Raw genomic sequence first — 16,537 nt, 5'->3', positions numbered from 1 at the left:
TTTTTTTTCGGTTTACAAATCTGACCGGAGTCGGCCATGTACAAATTTGTTAATTATTAGATGGAATTGTATAGAAATATTCAAGAAAAAAGTTGGTTATATCTTGTTTCATAAAGCTATTACATTATAATTTACAGGTGGGCAGAAAACACATGCAATGCTTCATTACAGAACCTGATTTGTTTTGGGTGTAAATCCATCAATTAATTTTCTAGTCCTTGTCTATACAAAAAGTTGTGCACTTGCACATAAAAATGTATAAAATGCATAAATGCTTGAGAGAGAGAGAGAGAGAGAGAGAGAGAGAGAGAGACCATGCATTTCCCCATCCATCTTGATTTATACAGGAACTTACAAGAACTAATATTCATACTATCTGGACCAACCAATTGGATTCATTTAAATTGTGACATATTGGCAACCCAGGATTTTAGTTTACATAGCGTACATTCTACATACATTGCCTACAAAAATTGTGCCTATAACCGTCTAGGTGAAAATTTTCAGCTTTCTGCAAAACTACACCGCTGAGCAAAGCCTCAACAACCTGCATGCATACATAAAGAAAAAGTTTGGATGAACATTTGTCTCCAGAAATAAACGTTGACAAATAAATTATGGAGTAGAATTCACACCAGTCTTTAATAACCAAGAAGCCGTTCTCGGGTCTCGCCTTCACATATATGGCATATCATTCACTTGACCAAACCAAGGTTAATACACTTGGTCACATGCCCTCTAGATGGTATCCAGGTATTAGAAATATCTCCTAGTGTAAATCAACACAATGTGCAGGAGTACTCCATAATTGACTACTCCTTACGGAAGAGATCAATGACTCTCAGGTAACCTGTGTCAAGTCAAGGAAAAACAATTATTAATCTCCAATTATATCAACAATTCCTCACTTGCAAGATCTACAACAATTGCACATAGTTTTTCTTTAAACAGAGTATCTCTAATCGCACATATCAAATCCTAAATACTGATAAAATAAAATGAAAAATACAAATCATAGATAGAAGGTAGTAGTGCTGTTTGTCAGATGACTCAGATAAGTATATATTAGCGAATGAATCAAGGGTCAGAAAACCAAATCAATTATAGCACTCCAACAATAATGAAATATCTTTATGTATGTACTGCACCAAACAATAAAAGATTAATTACAAGACTGCGCCAATTAGTGAAGCCATTTTTGCCTCATAGGAATAGATAGGTCTTCTTGAGATGCTTAAAATTAGAGATACCTCATGTTTAAGTAAATGAAAATTACACTCAATTAACCTACCTCCACGGAAATTCACTTGTGTCTATTCCAGCTTGGTGAAGCTCATCAACATACTGCAATGCCTCTCGGCACTCTTCCCGGTCATCAAAGAACTCTTTTTTGTCACCTTCTATCTGATATGCTTCATGGCCTTTGCCAGCAACCACCTGCAGCAATGCAACATAATCTTAAAAAGAGCAACAAGAAAAGTTGTGAGAATTGGAGAGCAATGCCAGGGAGCGTATTAATTATGTGACTCATTCATCACACACGAAAATAAAAAGAATTCAGATTGTGTTTTTTCATCTATAGTATAATGGCTAGAGTAATCATACTTTGTTTGCATACCAAACAAGCTTATTTCTTTTTCAAAACCTTTAAGTTTCTTTGTTATCTTCACCGGAGTCCTCTCAGAATCTCATGAAGAATACCACTTCCGCATCTTGCACAACTAAATAAATGCCAATTCTTTTGGGTTACACTTGGATGCAGATAAAGTAAATTTTGGGATTTGAAATGACTAGATGCAGTGTACAATTGAAATCTATGTATAAATGATAATGTAGAAGGAAAAAAAAAGGTTTTGAGAGAGAGAGAGAGAGAGAGAGAGTGGATATTCCATTTTGTGTGACTTCTTTCTTGTTTATACATAAATCTTGCACATGGAAGTAGATTGAGGCTTCGAAAACTTACAACCATATCACCTTCCTCACCCATGGCAACTGCACAGCGGACAGCTACTCGTCTAATATCATGCAGGAAAAGCCTATGACCGTTTGGAAGAGGTGGGTAGTAATCATTCTCGCCATATTTCAAGTAATCCTGCATTGTCCATCCTACACCAGCCAACATGTCATCCAAGATGTCCACTGATACAAATGACAAGTGCAAGCATTAGACCAAGCATTTGGAGAGAATACTACACATTATAGACTAGCATTTTCAGAGACATATGGACCACACCTAAATTTATAGACACAGAAAAATTAAAGAAATTACGCCATCAATCAAATTTGCCTCTTTTTAAAAAAAAAAGATTAAAGTTTTTTCCCCACATCAATGATAGCATATAGCAAAGAAAATAACAATTATGCCTTTTCTTTCAGTTTGGAGGTATGATATACATACATGGATCTTCATTCTTTGGATTGTCTGACGACAGTATTGTCACATCACTTTTATCTGTTGCAATCTTTGTCATCATGGGTCTTTTCCCTCTGTCACTCTCCCCAGGACATCCGATTACTTCACATAAAGCACAAAAAAAGTTGGTCAGCAAAGAAAAAAGAACAATATTGTTTACAAACTTCATATTTTTTTTGCTAAAAAAATTGGTACAGCATTTCTGATGAGTATCAGGAGTAATGCCAAAGAATGGAAAAAATTACTATAAAAAAAAACTCTTGTACACAGAACATGCAATAAGAATAAGCCTGTTCTTACAAAATGGTTTCAACCTACTATTTACTCAATCTAGATATTATTACTTTCTATAGCAATATTACAGTTCTAAAATGGGCAGAGAATTTGGATACATGTTAAAAGCATGCAATTAAACAGCAATTCTAGCTTTAGAAGTGATAATATAAAAAATGGAACATAAGAAGCATACCACTAATAATCCTCCTTGCACCAAGCTCCCTAACAGAGTCCAAAAGTCTAGACAAGGCATCAGGAGTATGAGCATAATCCACAATCACTCCAAAGGCCTGTTCCTCGTCTATTAACTCACACCTTCCTGGAACTGCATCAACCTCTTCAATTCCTCTAACAATGTCCTCCAACGGTGCTCCAACTGCAATCCCAACTGCCACAGCAGCCAGTATATTGTAAATATTATGCCTTCCAAGCAAACCCGATGATATCTCCAATATACCCTGGGGAGTACTGACTAAAACCTGTGTCTCAAACAAGGAAAGTTCAAACTTCAGGGGATAAACATCTGCATTCTTATTCTCCATTGCAAAGGTCACAACCGGAACATCTGGGTTCCCTTGTGCAATGAAGAAGGTTGCATTCGGGTCATCAATATTGACAACTTTCCTGTGCCGTTCTGGATCCACCATCCTCGAAAACAACTTAGCCTTTGCATCCCTATACTCCTCCTCAGTCTTGTGAAAATCCAAATGGTCTCTCGTCAAATTTGTGAAAACTGCTATGTCAAAATCAACTTCATCGCACCTCGCTAGAGCTAGCCCATGAGAAGAAGCTTCCATGACAACTGCTTCAGCCCCATTATGGAGCATCTTAGCCATCAAATTCTGAACCAAAACAGCATCCGGGGTCGTGTTAGGTGACTCCAACTTATTATCCCCATGCACATAATAAGCAACTGTACTCAACATACCTGTCCTCAATCCCATTGCTTCATACAACCCCTTTATCAAATATGCAGTCGTAGTCTTCCCATTTGTTCCCGTTATCCCAATTACTGCCAAATTCTTTGATGGGTACCTATAAAAGGAAGCAGCCAATGCGGGCAAATCTGCATTGGTATCTTCCACAATGACTAATGCTTTACACCCCAAGTTTTCCTCCATGTATATCTCTTTACTAGCTACAACAGCCACTGCTCCTCTCTTAATAGCCTCACTCAAGTATAAATGCCCATCAGTTTTGCTCCCAACACAGCACACAAACAAATCACCAGAATTAACCACCCTCGAATCGTGTTGAATTCCAGTGATTTCAACCTCTAAATCACCATAAACCGATACAGGGACCACTTTACTCTCATCCAAAAGCTCAGCCAAGCTCATTTTAAACTTAGGTTCAACAATACTAGCCCTAGTTTTACCATAACTATCAAAATCCAAATCAAACTCAGAATTCAAACGCAAATTTCCATTTTTACCATCCAAATCACTAACCTTTGAATCAAATTTCTCTGGCCCATCTTCGTCCGAGTCCTCACTAACAACCCTAAGCCCTTGAAGCTCGTCAATCTCCTCCAAGTCCACGACCTCCTCAGGGTCCAACTCGTCAACCGCAACAATCTCCTTCTTAGGGTTTGGCTTCAGAAGCCCTTGCTTCACGAACTCCTTGCGTTTCAAGGCAATAGCGTGGTCAATATCTCCAAACAAATCGTCCCCGGAGTTCTCGTTAGTTACGGAACTGGAATTTTCTGGCGGGTCTTCCACGTCAGCAATGGCATTGAGGAAGGTGTCCTGGTGCTTTTTGAAGTCTTCTTCTTGGAGCTTCCGGTGGCGCGAGGCTTGGCGCTGGATTTGCTGGAACTTGGACACCCCGTGACCCGAGTCTTCCGGGGCTTCGGGAGGGTCGTCGTCTGCCGGGTCCGGGTAGTACTTGCTGTCCGGCCCGATTGCGTGGGTGGGCCTAATAAGCCGAGCAGAAAGAGAGGGAATTGAAGGTCTGAGGGACGTGAAGTTTGGTTTTAGAGAGAGAAAGTGGGGTTGAGGAGAGAGAAAGTGAGGGATTGAGAGGAAAGTGAAGGCCATGGGAGTGAGGTTGCTGAGAGAGAGAGAGAGAGAGAGAGAGGGAGAGAGGTTTTGGAGATGGGAGGGGATAGGGGGTTTATTGCTGACGTGGCGAGTGGCGGGTTTTCGCGCTTTTTGTTTTCTTTTGGAATTTTATTTTATTTTTTCAAGATTATTTTTGGGCTTGATGAAGGATTTGTGAATGTTTTGGGGTAAAATGAAAATGGGTCTTGGCCTATCTCGTAGGCTAGTTTTGGGCTCAAAGTCTTAGTAAATTGGTTGGGGCTTCTAAAGGTAAAATGAACCCAAATAAGTTATTTATTTAAATTTTTATTTTATTACTATATTTATCTTAATTACATTAGAAAAACAATAGTTTTTGGTATATAGATAAGTCATAATTTTGTTTTAGCTTTATAGTAATAGACGTAAAACGAAAATGCTAGGTTAAAATAGTGGAGACTTGATACTTAAAGGGTCAAACATTTATCTTTGCACTCATTAGAACGACTTGACCTTCTTATAACACAATATAATAAAGAGGTTAAAAACATGATGCATTTATCCTCACACTCGTTAGAACGACTCGCCTTGATCTTGACAATCATAATGCCCATGAGTTTTTTTAGCTCAAATAGCTTTGAAGGGAAAATGGATGGATAAAAGGGTATCTCCTAGATTCAATATTGATATATATTATATATATTAGAAATTCTAGAATTGCATTCATAATTCAGTCAAAAAAATCACTTGTGACAAATAGACCAATACAAACTAGCTACAAATGGTCATTATAAATAACAGAGCGACCTAGATTCAATATTGATGTTTAGAAAAAAAAAACCCAAAAAGACAATTAGAATCAGAATTACAAATAAGCATCAAGCTTGTGATGATCTTTCTCCCGAGCTTAAAGTTTCATATACCAAAAATTTCCACCTACCTACAAGGAGTATTAAAATAAAGCGTCAAAATATTCCAGTCCAACACCTCTGTATAAATTATTGGTTCCACTCGTAGAACATGTCTTGATTTGATATGTACAAATCAACATTAAATGGGGATTGGTATTGTGTTAAATTATCTCCATTGACTTTTGTTGCATGTCATAAGAAAGGAGGGTATGGTCCAATTGGATAAGACAACCATATTCAGTCGCATCAAGTAGACCACCAATAATAACATCCAAGTAATCAATGGGTTCATTATTATATTAGCGTCTCCTAGTATCGCTTGTATAAAAATATGATTGTCAATTATTATGAATATTGTATATCAACTTGATATTAATAGTGTATGTGACATATGCGCTTATTATTAACTAAGATTTGTCACATAAGCAAGCCCTGACTCTTGTACGAGAAGAACTTTCATGCAGTGAGAATATGTAATTGACTTAAAATATCGCCTCAATAGCATCTCGTATAGATAAGTTTACGTTCTTTTGAAGTTGTAGGAACATTGCTCACAATTTTGAATAAGCCTTTTTTTTCTGTTGCAATGTTCATGTGGTTGTTGGGGCTTGGGGTCCCAAGTGGAATCTTAAGGCTAACGCAACCCATGCGAGGCCAAGAGTAGTAGTTGCACACACATAAGCATGCATACGCATAGCCTCTAGGAATCAGAATAATTTACGCATACTTTCATATGATAAGGTTCTTTCTTTCCATTGTTTTCAAACTTTGTTTTCCCAACATTTTGACAACTCAACTTTTTATTTGTTTATTTATAATTATAATTGGTGTTGCCTAATATTCTAATTTCTCAAGCAGAATCCAAAGTCTTGTTGTGAAAAGTATTATTGGGAAGTCAAAGGGAAGCTTAACCACTTGGTGCGAAATTTATAAGATCCCGCGGTGACTATAACTTGCCTCTACAAAATCGACAATTCCAAGATGAACACTATGAAATCTAAATTCAACATTGAGGTTGCAGATAGCTATTTTCAATTGAGTTTGTTGATTTTAGTCTCATAACTTCCATGACTAAATTGTAGGTGGAATTATAGATCTACGTAGGACTTATTGGGGCCATTAGTTTTGATTTTGATTTTGATTTTTTTATAATAAAAAAAAGGGGATTAGTTAGTGACGAACCACGACAATCCATCCTTTCGAGGCCCAGGAAAGACTCACACACACGTTTCAGCGCACCCTGGCCATTAGTTGTGATTTTGATTGAGCCAAAAAGCATGTTTGTTGTCCTTAATTTCAACATTTCATTGTTGTTTGTTCATGAATTAGCTATCTTAGAACTGAAGGCAATTAATACATACTAAACTTTGGGACCATCGTCATATTTGGTGGCAGCCATCAAGGACTCAATCTGAATTAAGAACTGGACGATGTCATTCAATTAAGACTATTTTCCTTTTTATTTATTTAATAACCATAGAAATTATTTCTGACACCTACTTTGACTGGACAAACATGACTTCTCTGTTACTATTTTTTTGGACAGAAACGTACAAGGCCCTGCCAATCCAGCTGAGCCAGGCACCCATCCGGAAATCCATGGTAATTATAAGATGTATTTATGGAGGTCAAATTTTGGAAAATATAAAGCCAAGTATTTCAAATTTTTGTAGTAAAGGACATGAAAATTTTAAAATTTGTCTGATCCAGCAAGCTTAGGGACTAGCTGGCTGGCTATGGCCGCTTCACATTCAGATTGAGAAAGATCAGTGTTTTGTCACCTACGACGACAACGCCTCCACATAATCCGAAACGCACCCTATTTCATGAACCCCCAAACAAAACAAGTCTACATCGTGATCACGAAAATGCAGCTTTTCATTGTCTTTTTTTTAATTAACTATACAAATAATTATTTGTTACCAAGAATGTGTTGTGTTAGATCGAGAACCTAGATATAATATGTTATGTTATCAAATGTTAATTCATATTCAAATAAAATTCATGTTGTGTTGTATTGATCGTGAGACAACGTTATTTTATCACATAGTCTAGGGTTCAAATTTACATGACATTTTAAAGTGTGTGTCAAAAAAATCCCTCTTTTACTTCTTAACTTTGACAAAAAGAAAAGAAAAATAGAAAAAGAGAGATAAGGTTATCTTATCAATGTCTCAAAGAAGAATCTTGATGATTAATGTTCTGGATTTAATGAAATACTAAACCATTTTGACAACTTAACTTTATATAATAATAATAATTATTACTTAATAAAATATAGACTACTAAAAGATGGGTGCAAAAATGTTTATCTTACTACTGTTTGATAAGAGATAATCTCTTAGATCATTTCCACTCATCCCTTTTTTCATGTAAATAGTGGTTGTTCTTGAGTTACCATGACAATGGGTGGGAATGTATCAAAAAATTGCTATGGTAGTCACCATGAATAGTAGTTGCCTTTACTTGTCCTTTGCAATAACACAATGAGGTGGAAGTGCTTTTATTATGAATAATTGTGTCTAAATTATGAGACGAAAGGAGAATCCATACCTTTTGCTTTTTTAAATATCTAACTATAAGAGAGAGGAAGTTTTTCACACACACACACTACTGACACATATGGAGATTCAAACATAAAACAACTGGTCTACAATTTAAAATCCCTTTTTACTGGACTAGACATCGTTGGAGAATTCGTAATTGAATGCAAATAGCCGAGTACATTGCCTTGTAACTTCCCTAACCCACATATGGATTAACCAATATATTTTAAAATACATAATCAATTTCACAAGATATAATATGTCGGAAATCTTTGATAAGAAAAGACAAAAAAATCCAAAGGCCGTCCATTTACAATATCATTGTTATTGTAACACTCATGTCATAGTATAGCATAAAAATCTTATTATAAAATTCAAACACGTAAACAGACATCTTTTTATCTTTAGCTTAACGTGAAGAGAGAGAGAAAGTGTTGAAAACAAAGGGAGGTGATGAGACTCTGACGACGGTTGAAGATGGAAATGCAGAGAGAGAGAGAGAGAGAGAGAGAGAGTGGGAAAGCTACTAAACTTAATTTTTCCTTCAGTTGAAAGCTTTCCTCCTCAATCCCCATCCTTGGTGTCTCTGCAAATTGCAATTTACCAGTCGCTGTCGCCATAAATCTCGCTCCCATTGATATCTCTTTCTTTCACTTTTTTATTATTTATTTTTTCATAGTGATTTTCCATTATTCTTCTCCTTGTTCATGGCTCTTCAGCTCCCATTTTTCTGGGTTTCTGGGTATAAATTTAGTTTGATGTTAAAGATTGGAACTTGCTATATTTAAAGCAAGAAGTCCATAGCCTCCTCTGCATAAGTTACTCTCTTTTCAGTCAAAAAGCAAAAAGCTTCCCTTTTTCTTTCTCAAGCACTGCAGAGGACTAAAAGATTTTTCAGGTACCTCTCTCTCTATCTCTCTATCTGTCTGTTTCTTATTTCCTTGTAGAAATTTCTTCATCTCAGTTGATGTTTGTAACATTTAAAATCTTGGGCTTGCAAGTTTATACAGTTATGTTTTTGGTTTGGTTGTTAGACAAGAATTTTCATTGGAAACACTTTCCATAGAAACAAACAGAAAATGTCTCTTTATTTGATTAGTGTTTTAGCAAATTAGGAGCTAATGACACTTACAGAGGCAGCCACAGAGCTGCTAAAATTGAAGTAGCACAGAGTAGAAGATACTTTGGCTTGAATTTCCTCCTTTTTTCTTTTTCTTGTTCTATAATTTTTAATGAATTGCTGACAAGTTAGTTAGGTGTTTCAACTTTGAAGGTAAAAGATTTATTGGGAAATGAATTGATGGCCATGGCCTGTCTGTCACTCAAGCCATGACTAGCAATACTTGTGGCTAAAGTTCCATCTTCAGAAGGAAACTACGATTTTTCCTCCAAATAAACATAATCATATTAGGTGTGATTGTTGAAGAAAACACATGGTGGGACAACACGTTTAAAATAATTTGCACACTACAAAAACCTAAGTACAAAACACACATAAAACAAGGACACAAACCAAAGACAATATTGCAGATTGCATATAATACAATCATCTGTAGTCAGACTGGTGTTTCTCCTGACTTGAGTGTGCACTTGGATATAAACTTTTTTATGCTTATATGTTGTTTCTTCTTGGTTAGGTGCATGACATTGTATATGTGTTTGGATTATAGAAAACTGTCCTTCACAGGGTGAAACTTATTCGAAAAAATTGTTTTTCTATTCTTACATTACAAGTCATCTTTTAATGTATTCATGTCTTTTATTTATTTATTTTGTGCGAAATTATTTCAAAGTACCAATATTATGCTATCCGAGAGACAAATAATTGCATTATTATTGAGGTCATCAGGTTTGAAACTAACACAATATTATATTGTATGCTGTGTACTAAGCTGTTCATCCCCACAGTTTCTTCTTCTTTTTATTTATTCTCTAGTTTGATGTTAATCTGGTGTTATATGCTATAGCCAAGCTCTCCCAGTTCACTCATCATGGCAAAGATGACAACCAGCAAAAAGCCCTATGCCGAAAAGTCCTATGCCAAAAAGTCCTATGCCAAAAAGCCCTATGGTATGTGAGAAGTACGAGACAGGCTGTATGTGGCATTTATATGGCCTCTTCAACTTCCGTCAAGGTCATTCTAATAAGAAGCGGCTTTCACATAAGAGGCATACAAACAGACTGGGTAAGAATTTTTCGTTATGCTGTACAATGACAAATGCAAGACAGATGCAAGTCTTTATGAACTGCTTGTACTCACCCAGCTGCTGTATTCGATAAACTATTACATGCATAATTGTGAACTAAACAATGCTGAAGCAAGATGATAGTGCTTGTTTTTGTCGTTTCACGAAGTGCTGATAGACTTATCAAATAGTAATTAAAAGTACTGAATAAGATATACCTTGAAATTCTTTTGCAGTATTGAAAATATCATTGTACTTTGTTATGATTTCCTATTATATTTATGAATTTGTTTTATATTCTTCTAATTATTATATTCAATAAGATTGAAAAGTTTATCTATTTTATTTTCTTTGTATGTAGATGATGGAAATTTTAAGACCAAGCTTGATTTGCTTAACAAAATGGACGAGAAGGGCCAAAGCATGGATGTAAGTTCCATTAGGCCCGTTTCTTCTATACTTTTTCTTCATTTTGGTCTCTTTTTTATTTAATATTCTCTCACAGTATTGACCCCTGGCTGGTTACTTGATCAATTAAAGCATTATAAGAATTAACTGATTAGCAACTCCAATTGTTCCAGGATAGAATGAAGAACAAAACTCAGACAGTTGATTCTGATGTGGCAAGTAAAAGAAAGCTTAAGGGAGAGGACTTGTCCACTGAGCCGCAGATGAACAAGAAGTTTGCTAGTGATGAAGGGGAAGATATACCATCTAATTCCAAATTTGTTGGGCATTTACCAAAAAACAATGGAAAGACTACCAAAACTCGTCAGAGATCCCATGAAGCTAAGCATAAAAAACATTCTAATTCAGTTTTGGTGGAAGAACCTTTGAATAAGCTCAACTCTGCAGCACTGCCAGAAGTATCTAGCAAAGAGGTACATAGCAAAAACCGACGAGGATGCGGTTGTAAAAGTATTGATACCGTGAAGCATGACCAGCTTAATGAGATTAATCTTGTACCAGTACAGCTGAACGCAGCTGAGGCCATCATAAATCAGAAATTCGTTGATGGGGTGAACCACCAGTCTAAACAATTATTAGATGCATTGGAAATTTTGAATTCGAATAAAGAGTTATTTCGAAAACTCCTACAAGACCCAAATTCTCTGCTAGTCAAACACATCGAAGACCTCCGAGACTCTCAGTCAAGAACACATCAGAGTAAATCTCCCTGTGAAGCCAACGTCTCAGAATATGGGACAAGCAAAGCAAGGCAATCTGAAGGTCCTTCCAGTATTCACACGTTGAAATCCTGTGATATCTACCCGTCTCAGGAAAATGGTGAGTCCGAGTTTCCAGAGAGAATAATAGTTTTAAAACCTGGCCCACCAAGCTTGGAAATTTCTTCAGAGAGTATCAATACCTCTATGCAAAGCTTGAGAAATAATGGGCAGAGTGACACGCCTGCAAATTCTTCCTTTAGCCGTATAAAGAGGAAACTGAGACATGCTATATTGGAGAGCAGAAAAGAGCAGCACTCCAAGTCAATCGATGATACACTAAATACATCTCCCTGCCAAAGCACAGGAGATGATTGTAAAGGAAAGGGTATGAAGATCATTAGAAGCAATTCACCTAGTGTTGATGGTGGAGGAGTGACCAAGTCTTCTCTTGATATCAAGAAAAAAGAAAACATAGGCAAGGTGAAACAATGTGAATCAAGTATTGGACGCGAAGCTGCATCAACCAGTGGAAGTGGTCTTGGAAACTCAAACATTTCGCTTGTTAGCCAACCCAAGCGAGAGGAATCTGAAACTTCTGTGGAGGCTGGGAAACATCTCTTAGAATTGTTAAACAATGGGAACAAGGAGAAGAGCTACTTTGAAAGGCAGGCACAAAAAACATGGGGAAGTGTGATGTCATTTCCTGAGTATGACTTCTTGCCTACATGTAATCCGGTAAGGGACTGGGAAAATAGGTTTCTTAATGAGCAAATGACATTTTCACCCTACGGCAATTGCCAAATGGTATATGAGAACAAGTGGAGGCTTCATAAAGAAAAGAAAGCCAGCTACTCAAGTCCATTGAGTCAGGACGTAGAGGTCCTGCCTGACAATAAGAAACTTGATGATCAATTGCAAGTTTTTGATACACGGCAAAATAACTCAGATTATCCTTTTACTGACATCACTGTGCAGGGAGATATTTCAAGCCCTAAAGGTTTGGAGTTACTAATTATAGATTTTTCATTGATCTCTAAGGTTCTCTTCTGTTTAGCTAATAATCCATCTCCTGCAGGCTGTGTTCAAATTGTACAGAATGATAACACCTTGCACCAAGGAGAAACTAGTTCTTTAGAAGTGCCTTCCGAATCTGAAAGCGCAGACAAATTTGATACCATAAAAGCTAACAATACTATCCGCCCAGGAGAAACTAATTATTTGGAAGTTCTATCCAAACCAGATTGCACGGAGAAGACCAATACCACAGAGACTTGTGATACTTCATACCAAGGAGAAACTCAGCATTCCGAAATACTGACTGAACTAGACAGCACAGACAAGGCTCTTGATCAGAGCTCAGAAACAACCAACATGTACGATGAAGAGGAATATTTTAAGAGATCCAGACAGGTATAGTGCCTGAATTGATTTTCTCTCAAATTATTTTGGAATTATTCTCTCTACCACCTGTTCTTTTCTTTGTCCACTTTATGCTGCCAATTTATGTGCTTTATTACCGTTGTCTTGTTACTGATCTTTAGATTTTTCTGGATTCACCTTTTGAGGATCAGCCATTAACATTTTCACCGGATGTTTTTCAATCAAGCCCTTCAAGTATTCAGAGAGTGGAAGATTCTGATTGCATCGAAGATAAAGGAGAACAGCCAAGTCCAGTTTCTGTACTTGAGCAGTTTTTTGTAGATGCCACCAGTTCTGCAAGCACCATATCTGAACCTGGTACACCTTCATCAGGATCTACCAATTTTTCCTTTTTTCTTCTTCTCTTTCCCAATTCACTTCATGTAACTGAGTTCAACCATGCCATGCAGCTGAAGAGCACCATTCTGCTCTTCTTGTGAAGTCCCCTTTGGAACCCGAAACCTCTTCTTTGAATGAACATGAATATATCTCTGAGTACGTGATGGCCGTGCTGCAAGCTTCTGGCTTGAATTGGGATGAGCTCTCGATGATGTGTCAATCATCCGATCGACTGCTTGATCCATTCTTGTTTGATGCAGTAAAGTTGCAGTCTAACCAATTCCATGGTGATTGTATGCTCCTCTTTGACTGTATAAATGAAGTCCTTGTCGAGGTATATCAGACTCATCTTCCATGCTCCCCTTGGGTGTCATTTATCAAGCCAAATGCCAGAAGAAAACTTTGCATTGAGAAAACTGTGATTCATGAAGTGATGAAGTCTGTGCATCCATCACCACATACAATGCAGCAAATTGTTGAAAAGGACATAGCACAGTCTGGAATGTGGCTGGATATCCGAAATGATGTTGAGGAGACTGTTTTTGAGATAGTAGAAGATGTTTTAGAAGGGCTGATCATGGAAACCATATTTTAGCGGCTCTTCTGAAAAATTGTATATTGCTATATAGCTGTGCTTTAGTCTGCATTGGACCAAGGAAATCAGGGCAAGCTTGGGTAGGTTAGACCAACTGGTTTTAAGTCACTTAAGAAATGTATTTGGACAATTTGAACAAATCATGCAAACACAAGGTTACTACATGGGGAGCTGGTATCAGGAAGCTTCTTGCAGATGTGCATAAGATCGTCATGGGGTACCCTTGGATCAATTGTAAGGCTCAAATTTTGCGTATACTCTGTACAGTTTATATTAAACTTCTGATAGCTACTAATTATTGGCTCATGATCCTATACTAAGTGCACAGCCTTCCCCCCCACCCCGGATCTTTTGACTCTCTCCATCTTTTTCCTGTTAAATTGAGGAGCTCAATGTTTTATCAAGCTAGATTATAAGCCTTGTGATGTGTCTAGGGTATAGTGTCTACGAAATGTGCCAACAATGTATTTCAAGCTAGCTTAGAAAAAAAAAAAAAGAGGAAAAAAACAAATACTATGAAAGGTTGAGTTGTTGATGCATTTATTTCGAGTTTTTCTATTTAACCCCGCACTTTTCTTTGTTCACCCCATATTCTAAGGCCTTGTTTGGGAGTAATTCTGGATAGGCTAAGGGAATTTCACAATTTCACAATTTATAAGAAAACCCCACTATCTTCCCAAACTACCCCTAAATACACACCTAGCAGGAAAATAAATAAATAAATAAACTCATCAACCTTACACCCTACACCCGAATCCTAATATCTTCAAGTCCATCTTGTAATTTCATACCAGCATTTTGCAAACATTACTGCATCATTATTCTTTTGCACCCGAATATTTTTTTTTTGTAGAACATGTTCTGTAATTTTTCAATGTAACATAGTGTGATAAATATTTTACAAGCGATAGCTTACAAGTGTAGTTGTTCTTCATCAAGACTTTTGTTCTGCTCTGGAAAACGGATTTGACACATAGTATTTTTATGTATATTTTCTTATTATAATTTATATGTATGTTGTACATGGATGCAATAAACACTACGTTTATATTATTGAGGGCATTATGTCAATTTAGGAGATAAATAAAAACAGCAAAGCAGAAGTGTTGGGCCGTGGGCGTGGAAGAATTCTGTTAATAAAAGAAAGAGGGGGAGAGAGAGGTGAGGAAGGAACGCAAAGCCAGGGAAATTTATAATCAACCCTTTCTTTATTCATTTATCAAATATACACTAATACACATGTGTATATATATATATCATATATATATATATATACAATCCAAACCGTACATTCAAAGATCATCTCTACAAAAAATCAATTGGATATCATTTGACCATTCAATTGAGTTATTGCTTGAAGCACCGTGTTGCAGGATGTTGATTTGTCTGGATGATCAGTGAAGACCTTGCATCATTGCAAAGGGCTTCCCAATTTTCAATTACAGAGGACTAGGAGCTTGGATAGTTTGTGTTGGAACTGCATGCAAGAAAAAAAACAGAATCATTTTTATGTGTGAGAGAGAGAGAGAGAGTTAAATTAAGAACCATATAGATAAAGAGGCAGAGGTTACCATGGCTAAATTGGTGACACTGGTGAAGTGAGCAACCAATTTTGCAGTAGTAATGGGAGAGATCCACAGGGTTTTGAGGTAGATTAGGATCAAGAGGACACTTCCCCAGACATAGTCTGACACATAAAAATGGTAACTGATCACAATTGTTGAGGCACTGCTGGAAACAGGGTTCATCTGCAATTGCATTTCCAGTGATTAATAGAATGACCTCCATCTCCACCACTGAGGCACCCTTCAACTCCATCATCAAAGTTTTACTTGGTATCCAAGGAACTCTCCACTTCTGAAATACACCTTGGCCAATCTGATGATCCAAGAATACCTTTTGTAGGCCACACTGGCTAACCATTGCATCAGATTTGGTTCTTTATAACTCATAAAATCTCAAGTGCTGCTGGATTTGCTAGTTATTATGAATCTCTTGGATTTTCCTTAATTAATGCAGGTCAATTTCAACTAGTTCCTTTCATTTTTCATTCAAATTTTCTAGTGTGGACAAATGTTCTTCTTAACTCAAAGATTCAGCCTTTAAGATGCTCCTTAATTGCAAAGGGGCTTGTAGCTGTAGTGGTGAAGAGCAGTTATCCGTGCATTCGAGATCATGTGTTTGCTTGTTATTGCGAACCATATATCGATAGTATTTTCTTTAATTAAAGCAAGTCAATTTCAACTGTCTTCTTTATATTGTTCAGTATTTCTACAAAAAATCTCAACTTTTATCTTTGCTAGTTATTGGTCCAATCTATAGTCAACTATCCTTAAGATTTTCCATTAATTAATCCAAGCCAATGTCAACTATAGTTTCTTTTATTTTACTTTAAGGTTGGTAGAGCTTAGTAACCGTCATATCATGCAACAGAATTTCAAAGTACATAGAGGCGGAGCCACAGTGGGGTCAATGGGGTCGCACGACCTCTTGGAAGCCATGAAAATAAGCTTAGAGGTCCCTTGGAGCTGCTGGTGCGACCTCTTGGAGCTGCACACCACGTGGTCGACGAAATGCCTGAAAGAAGAAGGAAGAGTTATTGAAAGGTTGAAGAAGAAGGAGGCTGGTGGCGCGCGTTTTTAAAAAACAACAAACGACGTCG

General features: G+C 36.9%; 2 protein-coding genes across 3 annotated transcripts; one reads left to right on the top strand and one right to left on the bottom strand.

Moving 5' to 3' along the window:
* Nucleotides 1-311: 311 nt before the first annotated feature.
* MURE (ALBINO OR PALE-GREEN 13) lies at nt 312-4,771 on the bottom strand. The gene is made up of 6 exons (XM_008240691.3): nt 2,883-4,771; nt 2,399-2,515; nt 1,964-2,139; nt 1,292-1,437; nt 636-850; nt 312-547 (listed from the first exon to the last, which is right to left on the bottom strand). The coding sequence occupies exons 1-5, from the start codon at nt 4,726-4,728 to the stop codon at nt 832-834; spliced, it is 2,304 nt and encodes a 767-aa protein (XP_008238913.2). The 5' UTR covers nt 4,729-4,771; the 3' UTR covers nt 312-547; nt 636-831.
* A 3,869-nt stretch (nt 4,772-8,640) lies between these two features.
* Nucleotides 8,641-14,195, top strand: LOC103337449 (uncharacterized). 2 transcript variants are annotated; one of them, XM_008240603.2, is made up of 7 exons: nt 8,641-9,065; nt 10,135-10,352; nt 10,715-10,782; nt 10,935-12,519; nt 12,598-12,932; nt 13,094-13,259; nt 13,352-14,195. In XM_008240603.2, exons 2-7 carry the CDS (start codon nt 10,190-10,192, stop codon nt 13,873-13,875), a joined length of 2,841 nt encoding a protein of 946 aa, XP_008238825.2. In that variant the 5' UTR covers nt 8,641-9,065; nt 10,135-10,189; the 3' UTR covers nt 13,876-14,195. The 2 variants fall into 2 exon arrangements, with proteins under 2 accessions (XP_008238825.2, XP_088911920.1); XM_089055794.1 differs by having other exon boundaries at nt 8,924-9,065; nt 13,064-13,259.
* The last annotated feature ends 2,342 nt before the right edge of the window (nt 14,196-16,537 follow it).

Source organism: Prunus mume, linkage group LG7 (genome assembly GCF_029339155.1).
Source record: "Prunus mume cultivar Tortuosa linkage group LG7, ASM2933915v1, whole genome shotgun sequence".
In the NCBI taxonomy this organism is placed as follows: domain Eukaryota; kingdom Viridiplantae; phylum Streptophyta; class Magnoliopsida; order Rosales; family Rosaceae; genus Prunus; species Prunus mume.
The sequence above is the reverse complement of the archived record's forward strand: the minus strand, read 5'-3'. Positions and strand labels throughout refer to the sequence as shown.